The sequence below is a fragment of the Lagopus leucura genome, unplaced genomic scaffold (genome assembly GCF_019238085.1).
Source record: "Lagopus leucura isolate 7727_CA_CO unplaced genomic scaffold, USGS_WTPT01 Super-Scaffold_100001, whole genome shotgun sequence".
Taxonomy (NCBI): Eukaryota; Metazoa; Chordata; class Aves; order Galliformes; family Phasianidae; genus Lagopus; species Lagopus leucura.
This window is the reverse complement of record NW_024962262.1, coordinates 34,529,392-34,555,904: the sequence shown is the minus strand read 5'-3', so window position 1 is coordinate 34,555,904 and position 26,513 is coordinate 34,529,392. Positions and strand designations below refer to the sequence as shown.

Sequence of the window (26,513 nt, the reverse complement as noted above, 5' to 3'; positions counted from 1 at the left end):
TTCACGGAAGTAGATGAAGATGACTGGGATGTCTCATCTATAGAAGAAGACTATTTGTTGATGAAAGATAACAGTGGTCAGAAGGGATCAACAGCTCAGAAAAATGAGTCAAATGCCGCATCTGTTGTACATGCGTGGGGTCTTCCAAAGAAGACTGTGCCAAAACAGGAAGGTAACACAGTCATTCTTTTACGTTATAAATCTTAAGTGCCTGGCACACCTGGAGGAAAACGTTAAGTATGGTATATTACACGTTGTAAAATACCATATACTGAAGTACAGGAAAAAAAACGTGTGTGGTATTTATATATAAGCTGTCAGGAAGCTTAAGCGTGGGATCTTAAAACACATAGAATGGGTTGGGTTGGAAGGGATCTTTCAGATCACCTGGTTCCATCCCTCTGCTATGGGCAGGTCTTGAGAATGATAATCAGCTGCGAGGTTCACTCAGGATGCTTCTGCAGGTGTTCTGCTGGGTTGTGATATTATTTGAACCAGTGGTAAGGAAATGGCTTCAATCTCACACAGCAGCTTCTAGTTCTACCGTTTCAGCGTGCTTAAAGGCTAAAACTGCATGCTGACTTTTCTCTTTAAAAATAACATGAATTGTAATGTTGGCACTGAGTTTGTGCTGTGCATCGTTATTCTATGACAAAGAGTTTTCTTATTACCAACATTTATAATTTCCTCAGTGGCTGAAGTTGTGGACTTCGTGAGATATTTGCTCACACAGCATGATTCTTATAGATAGAAAACTGTATATTAAAAATGCCTCCAAACAGTGTTAATGTTTTGTTGTTGTTGTTGTTGTTTTTGCTGTTATTTTGACAGGTCCTCGTGAGGCTGATAATACAAGCACATTAAAAAGCAGCTTAGTCACCGTCACAGATTGGAGTGATTCTTCAGATATATAATAGCTGTATTCCTGATGGGAGGTGCTGCTTTTTGGATTCTGTTGAGTTTGAAAATGTAATTGAAATCATCAAGTATTTCCTGCTCATTTCTCATGCTGTTCAAGTGACAACAATGAATACTGCTTACAGAGCTCTTGTGTCTTTCAGTCCTCAGTTTGTACAGAGAATTTTCATATGCACATCGCTGGCCATCAGTATTGGAAACTGAGAAAATTGTTCTTCCTTGTGAAGTCAGTGGTGAAAGTCCTTGATTTCGCTGAGGTGAAGATTTTGCCTCTAATGTTTACTTTAAAGACCAAACCTGGTCTTAGAAGAAAACCTGTTCACCAGTGAACAGAATTTACTGCAGAGTATTACTTTGTAAGATTTTTTTAAATGCATATTTTCTTGTATTTTATCATAAACTTTATAGAAAATGGTGAGCATTTCAAATAGACTGTTTCCATGTATTAAATGTTAAGTTTCTAACATGGTTTACAGTAAATGCCAAAGGGGGAAAAAAAGGCCTCATAAATAAAAGTTATTACTAAATGCCTCCTATTTGTGAAGTTACCCTTTCCACCCATATAAGAATCAACTCTTAGTTAACATAAAAGCAAAAAAACACTTCAATCTGTTGTAAGGAAAAATAATGACCTTCAGTTGAGCACATACATCCATATTTGTTGTGTGCCCACTTTCTTGAGAAGACACAGTGAAGTTTTGACTTAAATTCAAAAATAGGCAAAATAAAAAGAGCCACGAGTGACTTTGTAATTCCAGTGTATTTTAGGTGGTGTCAGATACAGAATTTTCTGTATTGCTGTGCCATTAATAAATTGGAGTATCTCCTGTTTGTTTTCACACCTTTGTCCCCAAATAGCTATGGTGGTGAGATTCTAAGGGGGCATCTGTTCAAACCTCATGGCAGACCTGAGTTTCTGCCTAATTTTAGCATCTTAGTCTAGAAACAGAGATTTGTAATCTCTGACCTTCTTTATTGAATCATTGTATAAATGTTATCTTGACACTCATGACATCTCTGTAGACAGGCACAGAAAACGGATGAGTTGAGTTTTTGAACTGCTGTAATCAAGATTATCCAAAATGGTTCTTTTTAGTACTCTCTGCTGCACTATGACAGCACTGCAGGAATTTCATTCCCAATGCAAGCCACCTGGTATTCCATTCTTGTTCTTTCTTCAGTTTCTTAACCCGGTTATTTGCAGCCACTCTGGAGCCAAGGCTGGCTTGGCTGGGCAGAGATCTATATTAGGTGGAAAAAGAAAGGGTATGGCCACTGGAAGTCAGGTCAGGAAGGACTACAGAGGTGGTGTTTGCTGCTGTAGAGAGAAAATTTATGTGGCCATAGCTCAATGGGAGTTGAATCTGGCCAGCGCTGTGGGAGACAAACAAAAGGACTTTTTATACACGTTAATGGTGAAGGACCGGAGGTAACATTACTCTGTTACGTGGTGAGGATGGTTACCTCACAAGTAGGGCTGTTGACAAAGCAGAGACATTTAATGCCTCCTTTGCCTCTGTCTTCGATACTGATGGTGGGTTCTGGGATTCCCAGAGCCCAGAGGTAGGTAATAACAAACTCCCAGCTAATCCTGAACTTGAATGAGATTTGCTCCTGCAGTTGGAGCCATATAGGTCTATGGGTCTAATGGGATTTATCCCAGGGTACTCAAAGAGCTGATGCTGTTGCAAGTTCTCTCATTTCTTTTTCAATGGCTGGAAATGTACAGAGGTCTCTGAGGACTAGAAACTGGCAAACATTGTCTCAGTTTTCAAGAACGGCAAGAAGGAAGACCTTGGTAATGTCAGCCTCACTTCGGTGCCTGGCAAGTTTATGGAGATTACTCTGGAAGCCATTGAAAAACATCTGAAGAGACAGTGCTGTCATGGTCACAGCCAATGAGTTCAGGAGCGGAAAGTTCTGTTCAATGAATTTAATATCCTTTTATGACCAGGTTGCCCACGTAGTTGACCAAGGGAAGTCAGTTGATGTCATGCTTTTGTATTTCAGCAAGGTTTTCAAGACTGTTTTTCAAAGTATCCTTCTAGACAAAATGCTCAGTGTGTAGCTAGACAAATCCATCAAATGATGGGTGAAGAATTACATGATGGGTTGGGCTCAAAGAGCTACACTACATGGGGTGGCATCAGGCTGGTGGGCAGTCACTAGTGTGGTTCCCTAAAGGCTTGATCTTAGGGCCAGTTCTCCCATGTTTTTGTAAATCACTTGGTTGCAAGACTTGAAGGCATACTGAGTTTGTGGGCAACACTAAGTTGGGAGGAGGTGTTAACTCCCTCAAGGGTAGAGAGACCTTGCAGAGATCTTGACAAGTCAGAGAGCCGAGTGATCACCAACTGTGAGTAGTCTAACAAGGCCAGTGCTGGGTTCTGCACCTGGGAGAGAGGCAACACTGAGTACATGTATAGAATGGAGGATGAAAAGCTGCAGAGCAGCCAAGCAGAAAGGGGCCTTGGGGTTCTGGTTGAGCAAGTAGAACACGAGCCAGCAGTGTGTCCTGGCAGCCCAAAGGGCCAACCGTACCCTGGGGTGCATCAGGCTCAGCACTGCTACTGGGTGAGGGGAGGGATTGTACCGCACTGCTCTGTGCTGTGCTGCCTCACCTCCACACTGCGTGCAGCTTTGAGGCTGCCATGTAAGGACATAAAGCTATTAGAGGGCACCCAAAGGAGAGCAAAAAAGAAGGGTCTGGAAAACAGGCTGCATGAGGAGGTCCCTGGGTGTGCTCATCCCAGAGCAGAGGAGCTGAGGGGAGGCCTGATGGCGGCTGCAGCTCCTCACAGGGGGCGGAGGGGCAGCGCTGAGTTCTGCTCTGTGTGACAGCGACAGGGCCTGAGGGAACGGCATGGAGCTGTCAGGGGAGGGGAGCTGGGGGTCAGGGAAAGGGGCTGCACCACAGGGCGGTGGGCATGGAACGGGATGCACAGGGCTGTGGGCACGGCCTCGAGTGCTGGAGTTCATGGAAGAATTTGGATTCTCAGATACAGGGGTTGGATTTTGGGCATTCCTGTGTGAAGCCTGAAGCTGGAATCAGTGATCCCTGTGGTCTCTCCCAGCTCAGGATATTCTGTGGTTCTGATTCTAGAAGAGGGGAATGTAAGTGATGTGCCACCAGGCAGATGAGTGCTGCGTGGGACAGGAATCCAGAGGGTTGGAATAAGCTCAGAGTGTAGGAGGCTCTGAGGCTTGTCTTGCCTGCCACAGAATGCCCCCAAGGCTGCAGCTTCTCTCCATTTCTGTCCCCGTGATGTGGTCACCATCACGTGTGCGTTCATCTCACACTCTGTGAGTCCCTTTCCAGTAACTGTTTCCGTAACATCGTGCCCTGACTCTCCTTAGCACCTGATTACACTGTGCTGCTCCCCAGATTACATACTTATTTCCACCTTACCCAGGCTCTTGCTCTTATTCCTGTGGCACTGAAGTGACTGACTTTCTCACACTCCTGGCAATATTGTAAGGAGATAAGAGCCTGTGTATTCCCATTGACTGCCATTGCCTGGCAACAGAGTTACAATGTCCTCTGCAATTCCAACGTCTCTGCTGATCAGTGGTGAGACATTCTACATATTAACCTGCACAGCATATGACTGTTTTGTCCTGCACTGAACCCATCTGAGAATCAGCTGCAGCGATGCACAACAGTAAATACAGTGCATGCAATTGCCATTGCCAAAGCAACCGACAGACTGCATCTGTAAATACCCTCTTTATTTTTTTTTAGAAAGCAGCATCAATGCATGATTTGCAGGTATAAACTTTATAATACAAACATCAATCTTAAAATATAATAAAATTTACATCAACGTGGAAAAAGCGGCAAGATAATACCTTACAAATTCATTGTCTTAGTGGTAATTCCATTGTGTTTTGGGGAGGTTGGGGGGGGGAAATCACCCTGAATGAAACATACAAACTCATTTTTTAAACTGGCTTTGTATCTTAGAAAAGTACACTTAAACATAAGCGTTCTTGTCAAAGTGCTTTGGTGAGGTTTGGTCTGGGACACTGTTGTGAACCTTTGTACGAGACGACATCACAGATGCGGCTCCATTATATGCATACGCTCTCCTGCAAAGAGAAGAGAATCAGCCATTTACAGTCATCTCACAGACTGGTAACATCCCTTATCCAAGCACTGTAGTGCTATAAGGCTAGAATGAAGGTATGGCAACGTGAAGCTCCTCCTGCTGGAGGCAGGTGACACCTCCCTCCCCTGTGTGCTCTCATTCAATTTCCCCTCCAGCGTTTCCTGTAATTCCCCTTGATACAGACTGATATTCCTCATTCACAGCCAAGTAAACCGGTGCCAGATCAGATGAAATACTGAGGCTGTAGCAGACATTAGGTGAGCAGTAACTCCTCCAGCTATGCCTCTTTACTACCATCCCTCTTCTCCCAGCTCGTTCCCTTTTTATCTGATGATTTGGGAATAAAGAAACTTGTCAATTCATGTAAGGATCCCTGAACACTCCTCCTCCATCTGTGCACGAATTTTTTTCGGCTATAGCAAATGTATCAAGTATTTATAATACCAGTATTTGTACTGAGAAAGTAGCTTTTCTTAATTACATTCGTTACATGAATGATGGAAAGAAAATTATCCTAGAATCCCATTATTTTCTTTCAAGCACACAATCCTTTTCTGACCTCACAGCAAAGTGTTTCTGATAAGTAATCAAACTGCATACATACAGCAGGTACAAAGGTGCTATGTTGATTTATTTCATTAAGTGCAACTTGGATTTTACCTTGAAGATTTACTGTTCTCAGCTATTGAGAAGCAGAATATACTGCCACCAATGATGCAGAGTGAAGCTCCAGCCCATCCAATGAATAAAGCTGCTCCTAATTCATACCTACAGGAGTTAATAAATGCATTTAACAGAGAATTAATTTAACATTCTTTTTCAGAGTAGAAAAACTGATTTTTTTTTCTTCATATATATTTTTTCAGTTGACAGACATTCTTCGTGCAAAGTCAGCTGAGCTGTGATGCTCAGCTAGATTTTTTCCATTATTTCCCTCATGCACATGAGGCAGATCTGTCCCATGGCACACTGCTGCAGCCAGCTGGGTCGCCTTGCCTCCCAGCTCTCTTCAAGACTGATGGCTGAGAGGCTCTGATTCTTTGGCCCCCTTTTATATTGTATGGCTCCCATCCCCTTGAAACAATGCACGTTTGTTCTCACTGTATCCCAGTCCTGACTGCAGCTTCCAGTGAGTCTTCCTCTGAGGCCGTTCAGCCCCATGACTTGAGCAACTGCCTACAGCTCTGATTAACACGCCCCTCCATCTCTCTGCATTTCTCCCTCTCCACATCCATGCCCTGGACTGAGCATACATGATGTTTGTATACATATACATCATAGGCAGGTGCAATCATGGATTCCTAGAATCACTGAGGTTGAAAAAGACTTCTAAGGTCATCCAGTCTGACCATCAACACATCTCCACCATGCCCACTAACCACATCCCTCAGTGCGACGTCCATACAGTCCTTGAATATCTCCAGGGACAGTGACTCCACTACTACATGAAGTTTTCATTCAAATTATTTCACCTCTGTGCTACAGTTTTCAGACGACTGAGCAGATTTCTGTCTGTTCAAGGTCTGGGAGTTCTCTGATTGAAAGCAGATATCTGCATCAGAGTTCATCACCCAGGATCTCATTACAGTCAGCACTCAAGAAATACGCACTCGACTCCAAAGTACACCTGCTGAATCACAGCCTCGAGTGCCTTTTTCGGTGTGCTCCAACAGAGGTGGATCAAAGCAATGAGCACAGATGGGAAGTGGCACAGTGTGAGCCCCATGTGAGGATGCCTCCATGCACAGCGCGGTGCATGGTGTGCAGCTGGGCACCCCTCAGAAGCCTGCGCAGAGCACTGGGTGCTGGAGGACACAGTTGGACCCAGACCCAGGAAGGCTGTTGCTGTAACAACTCCACAGACAGACCATTTGCCTAAAACATGGGAAACGCTACTCATGTGAGTCATACAAGATAATCAATTGCCACTTTCCCTCTTGCAGCTCCTCAGTTGGACAGAGATCAATATTAAATTGGGTTTAATTGGGTAGAAAAAGGTGGTCTGCCCTTTTCGTAACAGTTGGGAAGTGAAGGCATGGAACCCAGCCTTTGGTCTTGGGACTGTTTGTACTTTCTAAGCAACATTTATTATAACATGCATAAGCAGTTGGCATGTATAGACCGTTCCTGGGTGATGGCGGTATGCCATGTTAATGAGTGGCAGAGCTGGCCTAATTGGTCCTTCCTTCACATCTTCAGACAGATAAAAGACTTTTTGATATACACTGGTGCTTACAAGGAATTTTCAATTGCACGTCAACCTGTGTATGGCTCCCTGGATTTTATCTAATCCAGTCTTCCAGGTTTTTTTAGTAGCCAAGAAGTCAATCCTACCCCACCTTCCAAGATCCAATATAGATTGGATTAAAAACACCCTGTACTTTGATGCCTCTTGAAAAAAAGTACTAATATGAGGAGAAGAAATTTCTCTATTCCTTATTTTTTCCTTCTCTCTTTATCATTAAAACCCTTAAAGGAAGTCTTCTGTTTTTATGGTTCTTGCCTGTAAGGCTCAAAGTAGCCACACTCCAAAGTCTCCAAAGCCTCACACAGCCCCCACCTACTACAGCTACCTCCAGCTACACTCACCCAGGTTGGGAGCAGATATTTTATTATAATCCAAAGAGGCAGAATTCCTGAGACAAAAGTAAGCATTAATATCAGTAAAGAAAACATCCTGGTTATCAGATATGTTGGGACCATGAAGCAAATCAGTTATAGCTTCATTAGCCAACTGGGTGCACTCTGGGACGTACGTACAGAACAAACCTAACCACCCAGCAAATCAACACACCTATCCAATGGAAATATATATTTTAAATGTCTAGTTCTTACAATTTATGGAAAATGATAAGCAGGTTCGGAGCAATGTGACAGCAGGACAGTGCCAAGGGGGTCTGTGTGAACTCCACCAATCCAGAGAAAAGAAGGTCGAGGGGAAATGATTCTCTCCAAAAAAGGGAAGTCGGTCAGGTTGTTTGGATAAACTCAGCCTATTCATCTGGAAGAACGATGATGCTCATGAATTCAAATTGTGGCAATGGACAAAAAGGATGAAGGCTAGCACAGCTTTTATTGGAAGTAGTAAAGTGACAAAACAGTCTCTGAAGATGAGCTCTGGAAGTAACATAAGCAAGGCAGTGCATCAGAGAGATGCACAGATTTTTTTTCTACTAGATATGTCTGAAGATAAATGAAATCCAGCACCAAGGTGTCCAGAGTCACCAAGTCTCTGTGTTACTGTGTGCGGTCAAAGAACACTTCTGGAGCAGTGTTACATCCGTAATCAAACTACTGTGTTGGAACATAAAATCCTGTGTAAGACTTCTTTCTAAGTAAGTCTAACTTCAGGGTATCCTAGAGTAACCGTTATTTCTCAGCTATACACAAATTCATATCAGAAGTGTCTCTGGGGAGCTCTCTGATTCCTCCTGCACATGTACGCATTCAGGGCACCTCTTTGCCATCCAAAGACAGCTACAAGGATGCTAAACATCCCATGTTTTCCCAACATTTTCCACTAACAGTATCTCGAGCCTCTCTTGGACACCACCAGAATAACGACAGATGAAAATGTGCAGCAAGCAGTGAACAGCTGAAACCAATGCAGCAACCTCTCTCAGTGAAGACAAAAGCCAAATTCCAACAGTATGCTAGCAAGGCATATTCAATGCTTCTGCAAGGTACATCAAAGTAAGAGTTCCCAGAAGGCAGCAAAATAAATTGCTCCTATAAATTTCGTATTGACTTAGAGAGAAAGGAATCAAATGCTACCTTTATCTTAATCTGACATAAGATCACTGCATGAGCTACACCTCATGCACGCCATGTGCAAGTCCAATTACAATTTCCCTCTCCACTGTTTTCTTTGTAGTTGCAATTATGTGTGCTGGCAGTTGTGCTATGCTATTTCTTTCAGGAAAAAATGTAATTTCTTCAAAAGATGATTTATGACCTTTATTTTCTCATTTGTTCACAGTAAAACTTTGCCTGTTTTTTTCCCAACCAAACTGTACAGGAACACAATGAAGGAAAGGGAATTCTGGCAACAGCCGAAGTATTTTTCACTGAAAACAGCAAGCCTGATGAATAATTAACTTGTGGCTGCATAGCCAGACTCCATTTTCTTCACAGTAGCTCACATCCTTGTAGCTTTTGGTGGCCTTTGGATCCTGTCCTTAACGTATCAAACAAGCTGAAACTATAGGAGAATTATGGAGGAAAGTATTATGAAATTGTTTTCAAGAGAAGCAGCGTCAGCCCTGCTGCAAACGTGATACCAACTAAAGGTATTTAGTCAGTTAAACTGCCTTCTTTCCATCAAAAAGTAAGGGAGAGGCTCAGGATACATTACTTGGATCTCAAGGAAATTTATATCCAGTGATTGACATGTTCTGGAGTCAACATAAAGAACGTTTTGAAAATCTTCTCTTTAAAGATAAGTTTACATTACGTAAGAAACCACAGTGTGAAAGCCTATGATGCTCTAATTTGCAGCCAATGTTTTCAATCTGGGTGGATAAAACATGCTTCCAAAATTCAAACATTGGCTCATGAATGAATTGCTGCCTTTGAAAGTTCTAAGCATTCACAGCTCTAAGGAGAGTCTTTATGGATGACTATTTCTGGTAAGGATTCCGCTGTTCAGTAAGCACAAGTTCTTTCCTTATGTTCAATTACATAATGTATAGTCAAAGCATTGACATTAGTCTTGTATGATCATGGGTTTTGAAAAGGTTCATGATCCAGCCTGGAGAAAAGAAGGCCCCTGAGAGGCCTCACTGCAGCCTTTCAGTACCTAAAGGGAGCTTATGAACAGGAGGATGTCTTGCTTTTTTACTCACATAGCGACAGGACAAAGGAGAGTGGTTTTAAATTAAAAAAAAGGGAGATCTAGATCAGATATTAGGAGGAAATTCTTCATTCAGAGGATGATGAGGAACTGGCACAGCTGCCCAGAGAATCTGTGGATGCCCCATCTCTGGAGGTGCTCAAGGTCAGGTTGGATGGGGCCCGGGCAGCCTCAGCTGGTGGGTGGCAGCCCCGTCCACAGCGGAGGTTGGAACAGGATGGGATTTAAGGTCCCTTCCAACCCAAACCACTCTGTGATTTTATGATCCAAGTTTTAGCCATCTGGATTTGAAAATATGTCGGGGAAAAAAAAAAAAATCCCTTCAAATGGAATTAAGATCATGCACTCCTCAACACTGTTATGGAAACTATCTTCTATCAAAACTATTTTCTTCCTTTCCTATGGAATTATGCACCTAATGAGTGCCTCTGTCTTGTGAAATGCCTTTTTTGCACCTTTGACATAAACGTAAGCTTACTCCAATCCAGTAGGCTCTGGAACAAGTGCTGCAGAGCCCCACCAAGCTGTGATAAGCCTGGGCACAAAGACTACAGGCCCATCGTTCTACAGAGAGGTGTTAGCTCATTACATTTCAGCACAGTTACTGCAGTTGGAAAACATGATCAAATAAACTGCATCCCACTTTCCCTTTCTGCCCAACAGGAGAAGCATTTGCTTCCTGTATAAATGGGTTCTGGCGTGCAGCACAAAACTTAAGGTATACTTTTTCAAAAGATTTATGGGTATAGGAAAGTACTTACTTTTGTGCAACATAAGTAGGATCAAAGAACTCAGACGTAATCCTGTGTGCATACAGGGAACAACCAGTCATGGAGCACAGCCCTGAAAAGCATAAGACAAACCATTCAGTGGAATGGGCAGAGAAGCTTTGGGCCTCACCCTGAAGCCGATGAAGTGGCGTAGAACGGTGTGTGCAAAGCTCTGGTATGACTCCAAAAACACAAACTTAGAGAAGTAAGGTATATTTACCACACAGTATGAAAATCAGTCCAGCTAAACAAGCTATTCTTGCTTTATTTTTATCAGAGCCGCCGATTTTTGTGCACTTCATCCCAACCAGTCCAGAAATGGAACCGAAGAAACCCAGACAGACAGCGGAGATCATCAGTCCTCTGCAGGCTTGGATGTAACCTGCAATGAGAAGGGGTAAGATACATGTGAGGGCACGGACCACACCGGGTTTCACTACAGCTTCCCTCATCACACACAGGAACAGGCATTAATTAGTTATTTCAAACAGAATCAAACCTTGGCTGGAGTAATGCCACCTGATTACTGAGCGTGTTCTTCTAGGCGATGGCATGACAGTGTTCTCCAGTGGGCATCGCCATGTGAGCCCAGCACATAAGAAACATACTATGGCAATCAGAGCTGGAAGAAATAATCCTGTGGCACTGAGCATAGCATCAGCAAGAGGCTGGACCGCTGGGTTTTGAAGAGCACAGTGCCTGTCACAGGTTGCAGAGCTTCTCAGAGCGCATGAAGTCTTGTATGTGCATGTGCCATAGATGCAATAGGAGCGGCAGCAGGCTGGTGAGCCTGGCTGGACGTGCCACTCTGATCTCATTTGGATCAGCTAAGAAGATCGTTGTTATGCAAGGAGTCCAAATACATTCTCAGCGTCATGGATAGCAGTGATCCTTCAGATAAAGCAAACTACTGGACGTGTGCCTTGCCACTGCATTCAGTTGTGTTGCCTGCTCCAAACCGAACCGCCCAGCAGCTGGACTTTCCCACAGGACAAGAGATTACCTGTCCTTTTCTTCTTTCACAGTTAAACACTGTGATAATCACACAGTACTGTCCACTGCGTGGAACGCCACAGTCTTACACAGCTGAGTAACTGTCACAAGATGTTTTTCTCCATAACCTACTACATCTCATTTAAAATGGAAATGCGCTTCCATTATTCATGCGTTCATTCTTTTCTCTTTGATCTCCAGTGGGTGGAAATCTTGAGAGCCAAGCCAGGTTTCCATTGCTTATTACACCTACTTTTACAGAATAACAAACAAACAAACAAAAAAACCCTGCATAAAAGCCCTTAATATGTAGAAAATTAATTTATTAGAACAGGAACTAGGGGACATTCAATGAAAACAGATGGCCATAGATTCAAACCAAAAGGTGTTACTGTTCATACAATGAAGCTGTGGGACTCTTTTCCATAGGCTATCTGGATGCTAGAAGTGTACACAGGTGCAAAAAGAGATGGGATAAATTCAGTTAGAAGAAATGTGTGTCTGGCTGGCTGGTCCCTGAACTGCAAAAGGCCATCACAGGTGCTTGCCCTTCTTCCACATTCATTAGCGGCATTCGCTTTGGTTGCTGTTGGAGGAATATCAGCTTCAGGATGACGACTCCGTGTTTGAACAATGTTTAAAAAAACTCACTGCTTCACAACTTTGCATAAGACACAGCACACAAGATGCCCCATCTCTGGAAGCATTCAAGGCCAAGTTAGATGAGGCCCTGGGCAGCCTGATCTAGAGGTTGGGAACCCTGCCCATGGCAAGGGGTTGGAACTAGATCATCATCTTTGAGGTCCCTTCCAACTCAAGCCATTCTCTCATTCTCTAACACTGCATTTTATCAGTCCTACAGAATTCAGGTGCTCACTGCATGTCTTGGAACAAAACCCAGCGGCATTTATCTACATCCATCTGCATGCCTATAACATGATTCTGTAACCTATCCTGCTAAATGCAGTGTACAATTTAATAACCGTAACTGTCATAGGGCTCTCATGTTGGAATTTGAGAGCCATTTATGCCTGCTCAGGTGTCTAACACAGTCATTAAAATTAAAGTCTGAACTATAAGACACACTCCTACGGTAGCTGGATGAGCTGTCCATTGGAGAAACCTTTATTACACTACTGATAATAAATGAAACATGGGGTAACCAGCTCAGAGTTGACTTCTAATTTTTAGATATCTACAATTACGTTAATAGCCCTTATCGTCTATATGCAATAATACCTAAAAATTTGTATTTTTAGAAAAAAAAATAAACGATAAAAGACATTGAAGAAATGTTTCATTCTTACAGAAACACACTTCAAAATATTTTTCCTTAATGAGGTGTTACTTCAGTATTACTACCACGTTCAAGCTTTGAGCTGAAAAATTATCTTGCTATTTGCATACAAATCAATTTTTTTCCTTTCTGTTGTGCTGAGTCTATCTACTAGAATCATAGGATCATAGAATCACCAAGATTGGAAAAGACCTCTAAGATCATCTGGCCCAACTGCCCACCCACCATCAATATTTCCCCACTAAACTGTGTCCATTTGTACCACATCTAAACGCTTCTTGAGCACCTCCAGGGACAGTGATTCAACCACCTCCCTGAGCAGCCCATTCCAGATTAGCACACTGACGCAGAATAATTTGATAAGGCTTATATTTTCCCTTAGTAATTGTGAAATAGCCTAGGTTAAAAGGCTTCAAGCAGAAATGTTTAGTGGCACGTTGCTGTACCTCCAAACCTCTTGAATGTAAGTGAAGAGTAGTACTTCCCAGTGCTGTAGCAGAAAGAAAAAGGGTAGCTCTTCCTCTGCTCTCCTGAAACCTTAGTTAGGCAACTGCTGCTGCTTCTGATCTTCTCCTTCTCCACTCAGCACTGAAGAGCCTCCAGCCCTGAGTCAGGAACCATAACAAGTGTCTCTCTGAGTAGGTCCCTCTTGTATCCCTAAACCTGTAATCAAAAATCACATCATCCTATGGCATACAAAGGAGATGCTTTCACCCGAAATACCACTGAACGGAAAAGAGAAGCACCACAACATCCTACAGTATAGGGATTCTGACAAGGTTTGAGACAAATCCAGCTGAAGAATTACAGACTGAAGATATACGAAACCACATCTAAAGATTACCATCTGCCTTGAGCACCTCTCACAGGTCCTATGTAAGATATTTTACTTTTTCATTGGGATCTGCAAGAAAATAAAAAGTAGAGCACACCTTTTGATGTTCGCTGGACTGTACAACCAGTTTATAAAACTTGGCATTTCTAAGGCATAATTCACCTAATCCTAACAGAGCTATATCTACAATAGATCATATTAATTACACGTAATTTTTTTCTGCAAGCTTTGTAAAGTGAGCCTAAGGGTGACTCACAGCTATTTGGTGGTTATCTAATACCAGGTGAGATGACTACCACTGCTAAGTAAACTGTTTCCTCAACAGTGAAATAAAATTGCACTCCCAAACAGCTTGCTTCAAATTCCAGCAATAATTAAAACTTCTTCTGTGTCAAATTCTGTAACTTTACTCCTTTGTTTTTTTCCCCCTCAGGCAAAACCCAAAAGATGTCAGTAGGTAAAGAGTGTTGGTAAGACTTCAAAATGTAGCTCTCTCAGTTTATAAAGGCCCAAGTCTGAAGACGGTGCCCTCGCTAATTTTGCTACAGTAGGCATGGAAAAATTTGTCTTTATTACTTTTCCATACAACGTATTTCTAGTAGCACCCGGGTGAAGCAGGAGATGCAAACTGGTGAGGTAACTATTATTTTTGACAGGTCCAATTTATTGACACCGTTAGTAGTTAATTGACACATTAAGGTGCTGAACCATGAACACATCCACCCAGAGGTCCTCTAAACCTTTATTTATGCCTGAGCCTCCGAGGAGAAGTAATAAATATTCACCCCAACCAAAATAACCAGCATATGCTCGGAACAACATGGTTGAAATTCAGTTGTTACTGAAGGTCAATACACAGCTTTAAAATAGGTAGAGGGGGTGAGACAGCGAGAAATGATTAACTCACTCAACAGAAATCATTTTCAACTATAATTGCATGAGTTGGAGCACGGCTCAGCTCTGCTGAATGAATAACCTTCCTCACTAAATATTTCACCAAATTCTGCAGGCCAAGTGAAGTGGGACTTGTTTCAGCTCACCACTGCAATTATCCAACTGCCACACATTTTTAAAACAAAATAACTGAAATGGTCATCATCTATGCCAAAAACATAGAAGAGTAGAAGGCTTTGTTGCTTCTACCAAGCTGACTGTGGCAAAAGCATGCGTAAAAGGGTGAAATCAATCTCAGGATCAAACTCAGCCCAACTGCTTGGACCTAGGATAAAACAGGCCACTTACAGCTGTGAATGTAACTGCACCTTTTCTTTGCTTCCTGGAAAGCAAGAACCAAGGTTCATCATGCAGAGACTGGGAATCTTCTACTACCAAAGATTGTCTCCTTCCCAAAAATGTGCTATGCATACTTTCATCAGCATCTACAGGAAGCTGGTACCTTGTCATGTACGCACTGACCACCCAAACAAAGCTCTGAAGCAACGAGAAGCCATATGTTTGAAACAGACAAGTAGACAAACATGTATTACTCATAAAGTCATGTTTAGCAGCATTCCAAGAGAAACCTATTTCAAGTATTTTTTTCAAACAAATGTGTTTTGTCTTGCATTCAAATTAATCTTGTTGGGCTATCATCTTTCTTGCCTCTCCACTCTCATGCTTGCCTCTCACACTCTCAAGGAGCTATGAGGAATTCACACATTCATACTGTATGATTCTCACAAAAACATCTGCATACTGTTACGGGGGGTTGCCACTTTCACAATGAATACCCACAGCGGCACCTTGCAGTCTGCATCATGTGAAGTAGCAGTGGTTACCTTACAGATACAGCTCAGGTTCCTTCTAAAAGTACACACCCATTGCCTTTGTATGTTTTTCTAAGCTCCAATACCTTCTTTTATATCATAAGTAAATTTTTGTTCAGCTATGTTCTTTCTAAAGGTCACTGGATACACTGCTGAGAACACGGTAACGGATACAGCAATAGGAGGCGGTTTCACTACCAAGTTTGTGTCTACGACCAGCAAAAGCAAACCCAAAATGATTTGAGTCCTGCAAGAATACTTATGCTCACACACAAAACATGGGGTCTGTAATAAGGGGCCAGCCCTTAACAGTGGTTGGCCAGGTTTACTATACAAGAATGCATGAAGGTGGAAAGGAACACAGGTAATTTTCTCCAGTGGCCAGTGGCGCAGTGCGATGGCCCCAAAGCTGTGAGTGCTGCCCTGCTGCCATGTCACTGCCAGGAACTTGCACTCCATGATGCACATCAGAAACTGGGAACAGGGAGTGACCCCTGGCTACTCCTAACCCAAGCTACAACACTTTCGGAAGAAGGGAGCCCTTTTCCTGCACCCCACAGGAGGGTCCAAGCATCTCTCCAGTCCTGCCCCACCACTTCAAGGAATGGAGCATGCTCTATAGGGTTTGCTGCTTCTGCTCACCAAGAACTGCTCTATTGGGACAGAATGGGCACCAGATCTGTCCTTCTTTGCTTTCCCTGGGTCCACCATCTGAGGTTGAGCTGCCATACTGCAACACCAGGGAAGGGTGAGGGTGAGAAGGTACACAGGTTCACAGCAGAGTCCGTTGCTGTGAGGAGCAGAGCTGGGGCCAGGCAATAGCCCAGAGGCAGCTCTGGCTGCAGCAAGACCCTCAGCTGGCCTACCCTGTGCTGGGGGTCACACTGCTGTATGTGCATCCCACGTCTCCTTTACTGTGCCTGCACATCAGTATCTTGGCCTCACTTGAAGACACGGATCAAGGACACTGAAGCCAAACTATCAAACAGCCTCTGTCAGGAGGATGGGATGAGCCCTGTCCAGATGTGGATTCAGATACTCTGCCAGATGCACGCCTGCACAGACAACTGCCTCAGACACTCATTTCTTGGAGAACTGGGACATGTCACCCAGAACACAACGTTTTCTAGGTCTGAACTGGGTTTGTGGGGAGTAAAAGGGGCTTTGCTGTTTTCTTTTTTTCATGTTTGGGTGGGTGGGGGGTGAGGATTTTAAACATTCCCACATACTTTGTTTGCAACTTTGCCTCTCTCGTTCTAAAACCAGATCCACCCACTGCAAACCAAGCAGCTGAACAACGGATGCCACGGGTCCAACACTCAGCAGTGATCGTGCAGTGCTCCCTCACAGAGCACAGCTCCTCACCAAAGCCTGGAAAACACTGGTTCCTACACCAAGCCCCTGAGTGGTGCCACTGATCCACTCCGCTGTGGGATCAGCAAAGCTCTCTGCCACCATGGGGTGGGGGCAGAGGGGTTCTGGGTGCAATACTCCTCCATCCACAGGCAGCATCTGAAGCACAGATGCCTGAAGGCTGCCTGCACCCTGACCTCTTGCACGTCCTGAGGGTGGATTCAAGGTTTTCTGATACTGGGACTCATTTGCTTAATGGCAGCATTAATCCCTGCTGTAACAGCATCAGTGTCCCACTAGCAGATGTTTCCTCAACGAACTTTCCCAAGAAGTGGACCAGCCCTGGACCCTGCGCAGGGAGTGCCCTGGAGGCAGAACCGTGTTTGTTGTTGTTGGTTTTTTTTTTGGAATATCAAAGCCACGGGCAGGCTATATAGTTTATTCCTTTATGACCATAGAAACTTGGAAAAGGTGCCATTATTTTAAAAACCTCTCCTCCCTTTATTGACAGCCACTCCTGAGGCTATAAACCAGGGCCGGCCGCACTTTCACTCTTTCTCCCGAAGCTATCATATTAACTGGCGGCAAGTTGCCCGCTGTGCGGGCTGCAGCGTTCGGTTCCCCGCAGCGATCGGCCGTATCCCCCCCAGCGGGCACGGAGCGCAGCACCCACCCGCCTCATCCCTCGGCTCCAGGCGCTGCAGCTCCGAGCTCTCCTCCGGGAAAGCCCAACGCCGCCGTCCGCCCATCGAGCGGACACATCCCAGTTAAGAAGAACAGAGCAAAGCAGCGCAACACACCGCTATAACCCCATGCCCGCATCACCCCAAGCGCTGCGCCCCGACGCGGTCCCGGGACGCGCCCCGCTCGCCCCAACGCGCGATCGCGGCGCAGGCACGGACTGCGGTGCCGGGGCCGGGGGAGCCGGGGCGGAAGGCGGAGGGTTCTGACCGTCGAGAGCCAGCATGGACGGGAAATCCTTGCAGTTGGAAACGCCGGTGGAGTCGGTCACGCAGGTCTTCCAGAGGTTGGCCCAAAAGGTGGCGGTGGTGATGACCGTGCCGTCTATGGAAGACACCTTCCAGTAGTCGGTGGGCAGCGTGGAGGACACCAGCACCCAGCCGGAGATGGTGAGCAGAAAGGCGACGATCTCCGCCGACGTGCTCGCCATCGGGCCCGGCGGCAGCAGCGGGCGGCGAGCGAGCGGCGCGGGGCCGCGGAGCGGAGGGTGGGGCGGGGCTTGAGGGGCGGCGACCAATCGGCGCCGGCTGCGCCGGGAAGCCGCGCCCCCTCCCTCGCCCCACCCCGCCCCGCCCAAGTCCCCTCCGCTTACACCGAGCGGCGGGGGTCCGCGCGTCCGAGCGCTTCGCTCCCCCTTGGGCCGGCCGTGCGCCGTGCCGGCCCTGCGGAACGCCCCTCACCGACTGCAGGAAGGGGTTCTCAGCCCTCTGCCACCCGCGCGCAGGTGGCAGCGCTGCTCGGGCTCGGCGTCGTGTTGCAATGCCAGCGGTGAGCGGCGGCTGCACCGAGCCCTGCCGCAGCCCGCGGGGCGAAACTATCCGCCCGGCCCTCCTCTGGTCAGGAGCTGTTTGCTTTCCACATCAGTAGTGTATTTGCTATTGATGTGGAAAGTACACTGCCGGTCTTTACTTTCCGCCTGTTTGTTTCAAAACTATTGTTACATTTTCTGAAGCTTTTTGCCAGACAGGCAATCACTGGAGGATAAGAAGCCACATTTACATCATTCTACGGTGATGAATGCTGTTTGATTTTGCCATGTGGAAACAAACCTGGATATGAGTACCTTATTGCTATATGGCCATTCACGACGGGGGGAGGGTGGGGGAAGGAGAGAAAAGAAAGGAAAAACCCAGCAAGGGCTGGGCGTACCCTTAGGCACCGGTCAGGGCCCAGTGGCTGCAGGCTGCTGTCAGCCTGTTCATAGAATCACTGAGGTTGGAAAAGACCTCTGAGGTCATCTAGTCCAACTGTCAGCCCATCCCCATCGACCAACTGACCACATCCCTCAGTGCCACATCCACACGGTTCCTGAACACCTCCAAGGACTGTGACTCTACCACTGCCCTGCCCTGGGCAGCCCATTTCAGTGCATCACCTCTCTTTTGGAGAAGATTTTTTTCCCTAATACCCAACATGAGCCTTCCCTGGCATAACTGGAGGACATTTTCTCTTGTCTTGTCAGTTACCTGGGGGAAGAGGCTGACCCTCACTTCACCACAACCTCCATTCAGGTCATTGTAGAGAGCAATGAGTTCTCCCCTGCACCTCCTCTTCTCCAGACTAATCACACAGAATCACAGAATCACAGAATCACCCGGGTTGGAAGGGACCTCAAGGATCATGTAGTTCCAACCCCCCTGCCTAGCAGGGCCACCAAACATACACATTCAGATCAGGTTGCCCAGGACCCCGTCCAACCTGGCCTTAAACACGTCCAAGGACGGGGCATCCACAACCTCCCTGGGCAGCCCGTTCCAGGGCCTAACCACTCTCCTAGTAAAGAACTTCCCCCTAACATCCAACCTAAATCTTCCCTCCTTCAACTTAAAACCATTTCCCCTAGTCCTGCTATTGTCAGCCCTTTTGAAGAGTTTACTCCCCTCCTGGGTGTAGGTTCCCTTCAGGTATTGATAGGCTGCAATGAGGTCACCCCGCAGCCTTCTCTTCTCCAGGCTGAACAAGCCCAACTCCCTCAGCCTGTCCTCATAGGGGAGGTGCTCCAGCCCCCTGATCATCTTAGTCGCCCTCCTCTGGACCCTTTCCAAAATCTCAATGTCTTTCTTGTACTGAGGGCTCCACACCTGGACACAGTACTCCAGATGGGGCCTCACAAGAGCCCAGTTCCCTCAGTTGCTCCTCATAAGATTTGTGCTCCAGCCTCCTCACAGTTTCACTGCCCTTCTCTGGACGCGCTCCAGAGCCTCAATGTCCTTCTTGTAGTGAGGGGCTCAAAACTGAACTGTTGGTGTCCAGCAGGCTGAGCCGGGCTCTGCAGGACACTGCTGTGGTGTCAGCTGTGCCCAGCACTCAGAAAAAAAGTGCTCCTGGGTCAAGGAAGAGGGTATGGCTCTAGACCAAAGTCTCATCTATGTGTCAGCATGATTTATTTGTTGGAGGGCAGGGCAGCAGACACAACATTTAAAAGTTGTTTATTTTATTTCCCCCTCATAGCACTTTGAGGTCTTGGTGATGGGAAGAAAGTCAGAGATTCAATCCCAAATCTGGGTAATTGCATGCTCCTGGTGTGAGAAGCTCACCTGTACATTTGTTGGTAGTGCTGCTTGGGTCGGTGTCATGTGTTGGATCCAAGATCTGCTGCCTGAGCGGCTTTTGGCCAAGGCCCTGGCAAGATTTCCAGTGTGCTGCTAGATTGAAAGCAGGAGGGCAGACTGAGCATGCTTACTAATACCTCTAGGGCCAAATCTGAGCCCTGGGAGGAAGAGAAGGAGGAAGAGGATCTTTCCATCAAGCACAGGGAACACATTCCCTGCTGTGACCGTCAGCAATCACTTCTGCTCTCCCAGGCTCTCTACTTTGGACAGAGCTGGGCTTTGGCTTTGATATACAGTACAAACCCATGTCTCCTGGACCATTATCCATCTACCTCCACTGACCACAGAGGAAGCCTGGGCAGGTGGCTGAGGACAGGTGATATTAATTCCACCTTCAACCTACTCACTGCTTGTGACCAAAGACCTACCAAGCAGGCCTAATTTGTAAGCCCATTCGCCTGTACCCTTTTTTACCCAGAGAAATATGAAGTGTCTTTGGTGTACGCGAGAGTCTCAGTTTAGCTCCAGAGAAAGCCTCCTGTTCTTTTCCAGCCTGACACTGCTGCTCCTGAAATACCTCTGGAAATGTTTGCGTCATTTGTTTGATCATTGCTGTCTTTCTCACCCAAAATCAGAGCCAAATGTTAAGCTTCTAATCTCACCTCTGGTGGTGCAAACCCAAAAAGACATCATGCACAACTGAGTGTTTACTCAGATGAAGGTTAGCAGAAGCTGCAATAGATACTCTTCCCCCATGGCATGTTCTTTGCACTGGCAAGTATCTGCAGGCATTAGTTGTTGGAAAACACTCATCTGTGAGGTTGTGTTTGTCCCCATGCTACATCAGCTTCTCTCTCCTGTGCAACAACAAGGTCTTCAGTCATGATCTTAACTCCAGGGTCTTCGACTTCAGGAAATCATGGCCTCTTTTCTCCCAGCTGCTGTTCTAGGAGCATGATGGGCACATAAATACTGGCCTGTATTTCCCCTCAGACTCCACCTCTGCCTTCTTGCCATCATCCTTCACACTGTCTTAGTTACCTTCAAGTTGTGTAGTAGAGTGAAAGGCGTAGCCATTGCTTGGTTTCTTCTTACCATGTTTTGGGACCAGCTATGACTCAGGGATATTTTTGAATTCCACAGGTCACTGTGTGTCAGATGCCTGCTCATGTCTGTATGCGAATTGAGCAGATCACTGCATTAATGCAGTTTTATGCTAAGTCGTTTGAGTGAGCGTGTGTTTATTGCCTCAGTCCTGGAAAGAGAGGTGCTTGAAACTTGTTGTAAGAAAGCTGTCCCTTGGGGTTCATTTGTTCTGTTACAAGTCTCACTGGTCTGGGACATGAAAACGGCATTTTAAAAGACTGATTAGTAAGCTTTAGTAAATGTATACCACACATGTTTTTAAAATCAGAATGGTGTATTCAACAGTTATGTAGTATTCAACAGTTGAATTTTTATAACATATAAAAGCTTATTGTATTACTATGTACAGAAGTGTCCTTCAGGATAGTTTTCTTAACAAGTTTGAAATACAGGATATTATTTTAGCTTCTGCAGGATCAAAATCACAGGCAATCATTATTGCCTCATAAATTAAACACTGAGTGACAACACCTTTTGTTCTGTGGCCAGGATAAGCAGACTGGGGTCATCGTGCCTTTGTGCCGGAGTAATTTTTCTTGTAATTTTACCATACGCAGGTTGGGCAACTTGAGGCTGTTTCCTGGCTCTGCTGTGTTATGAATTTCAGGGTGCCTAGAGCACCTGTTCAAAAGAAAAAACAACAACTTTATTTTTCTAAGGCTGAAGGACGACTTCCTTGTTTGCCAGGGTTTTCCTGAGAAACTGAACGTTGAAGAGGTAATGCAAACTTGCAGGGAATAGTAGGACTTGAGTACCAAGCCAAGGTCAGGTGTGCTGCCAGTGGGAATGCACCTCAGCTTGGCATTAGCAGTGGAGGAGGTCAGAATGACTACAGATGGGAAGACTTGCAGTCTTCTGAATTGTAGAGCACTAAAGTGCTGCCTAAAATAAGAACAACTAAATCTTCTCCAACTGCAGAGTAGACAAAGCAATATTTCTTGTTTCCCTGTTCCGTATCAACTAAAAAAGTCCATCAGAGTGGGAACATCAGTTAATAATCACCAGTCCTTGCTTATGTTGGGTCACCACCATTGTTTTTGTAAAGCTATCAGAAATTAAATTAAATTACTACCTGTCTTCTGTAAACCATCAGGACAAGAATGATTGTAAGTTACATGGTTCGTATATGCAACCAAAAGTAAGAACTTCATAGGAAATGACAACCCAACACATTTTAAAGGAGTGAAAAATTGCATTCCATGAGTCAATAAACTTTCCTCTCTCCCATTCTGTGCAGCGTGTTTGGACATTAGAGACTTTGTTTCTTGACACCAAGATTAATGCAGTATTCTTTTCTTTCAGCTTTGCTTAATTTTGCTGAAAAAAATCTTGTGTTGTTCCCTGAAAGTTTGTAATACAATGCTTTTAAAAATAGATATAACCTGTTTAACAAACTGAGCAGGAAACTTGAAGAAATGCATCCCCTACTTCACTTGAGGTGCATTCCACCTGGCAAACAGCACAGCTGCAGCTCTCAGCAGTTCAGAAGCTGTCTCCACACACAATGAAGTTTTGCCAAATGCACGTAGATCACAGTGTAAACTGGGGGAAACTTTCTGATTTTATCATAGAATCATAGAATCATTTGAGTTAGAACAACCATTAAAAGTCATTTACTCCAGTCCCCCTGCACTGACCTGTGCAACGGCGATCAGAATGGATTTGCCAAATGAAAGACCTCTGTATTCTAGAGAAACTTAGAAGATTTTATGTCCTTCCAAAGCAGCCTGTTTCCTGAAGCGATCCTTGCAGCAAGCTGGAAAGATGAAGAGGCTCAGTCCAGGCCTTATATCGTGGCGTTCCCTCATTGGGAACACTTTGCAGCTCAGCTTGAGCTCTGCCCTTGTACACCATGGCTGGTCTGTGCCCTTTTGTGAGCAATTGGCAGAGCAGGACGTGAGCAGTCTGTCATCTTTCACAGGTACCCACCCGGATAGCTCCAAAAATACACATGACTTCTCAAAACAAGACTGTTTGTGTTTTCAGACGGGGTTGGACTAGGTGACCTTCAGAAGTCCCTTCCAACACAAATTACTCTATTACCTACCATTCTGTGGCCTCACCGAAGCAACAAGTTTAACAAGGGGATCCACATTTGACTTATTTTAGTTGTTTTGAGCCTTTAGTGGTGCCCAGCTATCACACTTCCCAAGTCTTATGGGGGACACCACACGATATGTGGGAACAGGGAGACCCATAACCGCATGCAGATGGCACACCAAGTGAGCAGAGGCACTGCTTCGTACCCTAAAAAGCTTCAGAGTATGTTTGAGCCCTTTAATTTTTGGCAAGGCAGTGTTCTCTGAGAGGAACCTGACCACATCCCTCTGCACATGCATGCGCGCTCACAAATGAATCTATATTTAAAGCCTTTTTTTTTCTCCTCACACCTTGTTACTGTCAGCTTTCCTTTGGTTCCTTCAGATTTCAGATCTCTCCTCTTCATCGGGGAATTGCTGCTGTGGCTGCAGACAGACCCTCTTCTCAGTGCTTCTGTCGAGTCCAGTCTGTCTATCACTTATTTCAATGCCTACACTAGTTCAGAAAAGAAGTCAGACCAGCAGGATCAAAAGAAGCAGTATCACCGATAGATTAAATGCACATTAATTTGAACCTCTGTTTATCAATATTTTAAAGGCTGTATTGATCTATAAAAAGCCACATGATTTCCTTATTCCCTTTGTTTCAGAGCTGCTTGAGCGTGTTGTTTTAAGTCAACTTTTAACTCCACTTTGTCACCATGACCTTCTTTGATCCCAGCCAGTTTGCTCTCAGATTAAGTCACGCTATAGAAGCTGCTCTGCTCCAGATTGTGGTTTTTGTGCTATTGGTTAAACGAAACTATTCACAGCCACTGGCAGGGATGACTGGTGCCTAACAAACAGTGGGGCCAGTGACAGCAAACCACAACACCATCCTGGTGACACAGCCCTTTTCTCAGTAAACAAGGGGCCGCTATGGGAATCGGGGCAAGGAGCTGGAGCTGAGGGAGGGGAAAACTTCCTTTCAGGTAGAGAAGCTGGTGAGAACTTATGAAGCAGACCCTCGCCTCCATGTTGGAAGCAGGGGAAGCTCTGTGCTGACACTTGCTAGAGCTGGGTACAAAGACCGCAGTGTAAGTTATCACCCTGCTGCTGTCCTGTGCCTTGCTTCTGCCTCCTCCTTTGCCATGCCCTGCTGCTGTCACATCACGTGCTGCCATCTCCTCCACTGCTGCCTCCAGTTGCTATCATCCCCCTTTAACTGAAGCATGTGCTTATCAGCTTTGTCTGTTCTGGTTTTGTTGTGTTCTTTTTTTATTATTATTATTTTATGAAAACCCATTCGGTTATAGAATCAAATCACTCGTGACTATTTTAACTAGTTAATAAAGCCTTAGGTCTTCAATCAGATCCAGTAGGGCCATCTTTTTTAAAAGCTGGATTTGTTGACTTGAGTGAAAAGCGTTGACCAAATAAATGGGAATTCTCTGGGTAGGGAGCACGTGTACAGGTTGTGTGCAGCAAGGGGTCTTCCTCCACGCTGTGTGGTGCTCCCAGTAGCTCTTGGGAAGATGCCTAGTTCTCCTTCATGTGTCTACTGCATGCAGTAAATGAAGCAATTATGTTATTTCAGAGAAAGTTTGTTTGGACTTATTTTTGCGGGATCATGTTCCAAGCCATTTTCCAAGAACAGTACACAATGTACTCTGCCTGTTTTGTTAATGCTTTCATGCTTCCAAGGTGAAGATATTTTCTTTTATTACATTACCATCATTCTCCCTTTCCATTGCCCTCGTAAAGAAATAAACCTTTTTGCACTGATAATGTATATGATAGAATATTTGCACTGTGTTTTTCTGTTTTTCACTTTCTTCAGGTGTCTTTTATCAGCCAACTCCTTATTTGAGTGGATCATTTATGTGTTTGTTCTAGCTTTCTTGTTCATTTCAACTGTGAGTCAGGTGAAATCTCTCCTTTTGAGAGATTTAGCATTAAAATTAGTCTTATTTTTTCTTGTCAAAAGTGCACTTCAACATTTAGAAAGTGAGATATTTTTCAATTGTTTTGACTTAAGTCCAGCCTGTAAGGGAAGTTTGCAGCACTGAGGGACTTCCCATGTATATGGTCTTTTTTCTGATTTTGATGGTCTTTTTTCGGATTTAAATATTGCCCTGCACTTTCTTATTCCAGCTGTAAACTGGGAGAAAATGGGATAATTGAACAGTCTGCATGCTTTGTCTCAGCTCTGCAAAAATTCAGTTTCTTTTTTTGTTCCAGTGTCTGTATTCTCATCTTGTGTGTTATGCATAGGTTTGAAACAGAAAATCTTCCAACAGCAAATTCATTGAGTTCAGAAGACAACAGTGCTTACTGCAGTAACTGTTTGTTGTTGGTGGTTTTTTTCTTTTTCTTTTTCATTTCTTTTTTTTTTTTCCTATGGGATAGTTGACAAAAATGACTTTTTTTTTTGACTGAGGATTAAGGGTTTATTTGGAAAGATGGCCCAAAGCATTTTTTATGTCATAGTTCTGGGAAGTACGGGAAAAACCTGATCCTATAAAAGATGGAGAGGACATAATCTGGCACACAAAAGCTAGAGGTTTGCTGCATCTGTTAACAAACTTGACATACGTGTTACAGTACAGGTACAGGAAGTATTTGTGTTATTGCTTAACATACTGCTAATGCAAAACACTGCATTTCTGTATGAAATACAACAACAAAACCGTGTATGGAATTCATCGCACAGTCACAACTCCCACTTTCCTCCAGCTTACACGGCCCCATCAAATGCAGATTGTCCTTAGAGATAGGCGAGTTGGTGGAAAACATTTCATTGACCAGGAAGGAAACCAACACAGTGGGCGTAAGCATAGGCGTGAGCATATGGGTGCCTGTGTGCAGGCTGGTGATTGAGGGTGCACACTGAAGCCTCATGAAGCTGCCATCTCATGCCAGCCATTGTGCTCTTCAGGAACCTTCCAGTGACATTGTCACATGCCCCAGGCTGTGACAATATTGATTTCTGGGATCGCTTGTTTGAACTAGTTTCAATTTTCTTTCCATCCCACAGATCCCAGCCTGGGATCCCTGTGATTGCTGTAAGTCCTTATGCTGCCTGTGCTTAGCAGACGTTTTTACCCATGCTTCTCACAGCTGTTTGTCAGCCCATCCAGGGCTAGGCACACCTCCTCCTTGC

At 44.9% G+C, this 26,513-nt stretch overlaps 2 protein-coding genes across 3 annotated transcripts in view; one reads left to right on the top strand and one right to left on the bottom strand.

Annotated features, from left to right (window-relative positions):
- DZIP1 (DAZ interacting zinc finger protein 1) overlaps window positions 1-1,449 on the top strand; it is a 35,052-nt gene extending 33,603 nt beyond the window's left edge. The window contains exons 19-20 of the mRNA XM_042867912.1: window positions 1-172; window positions 832-1,449. Of these exons, the coding sequence (XP_042723846.1) occupies window positions 1-172; window positions 832-914 (255 nt within the window). The 3' untranslated portion in view covers window positions 915-1,449. The remainder of the gene's footprint in view (window positions 173-831) is intronic.
- A 3,198-nt stretch (window positions 1,450-4,647) lies between these two features.
- CLDN10 (claudin 10) overlaps window positions 4,648-26,513 on the bottom strand; it is a 62,407-nt gene continuing 40,541 nt past the window's right edge. Inside the window, exons 1-5 of one of the 2 annotated variants that reach the window (XM_042867840.1) lie at window positions 17,845-18,068; window positions 10,870-11,031; window positions 10,641-10,722; window positions 5,688-5,795; window positions 4,648-5,007 (exon numbers count right to left, since the gene is read on the bottom strand). In XM_042867840.1, coding sequence (XP_042723774.1) covers window positions 4,893-5,007; window positions 5,688-5,795; window positions 10,641-10,722; window positions 10,870-11,031; window positions 17,845-18,064 — 687 coding nt within the window. In that variant the 5' untranslated portion in view covers window positions 18,065-18,068 and the 3' untranslated portion in view covers window positions 4,648-4,892. Of the gene's footprint in view, window positions 5,008-5,687; window positions 5,796-10,640; window positions 10,723-10,869; window positions 11,032-17,844; window positions 18,069-26,513 lie in introns of those variants that run through there. The other variant, XM_042867841.1, reaches the window with a different exon arrangement.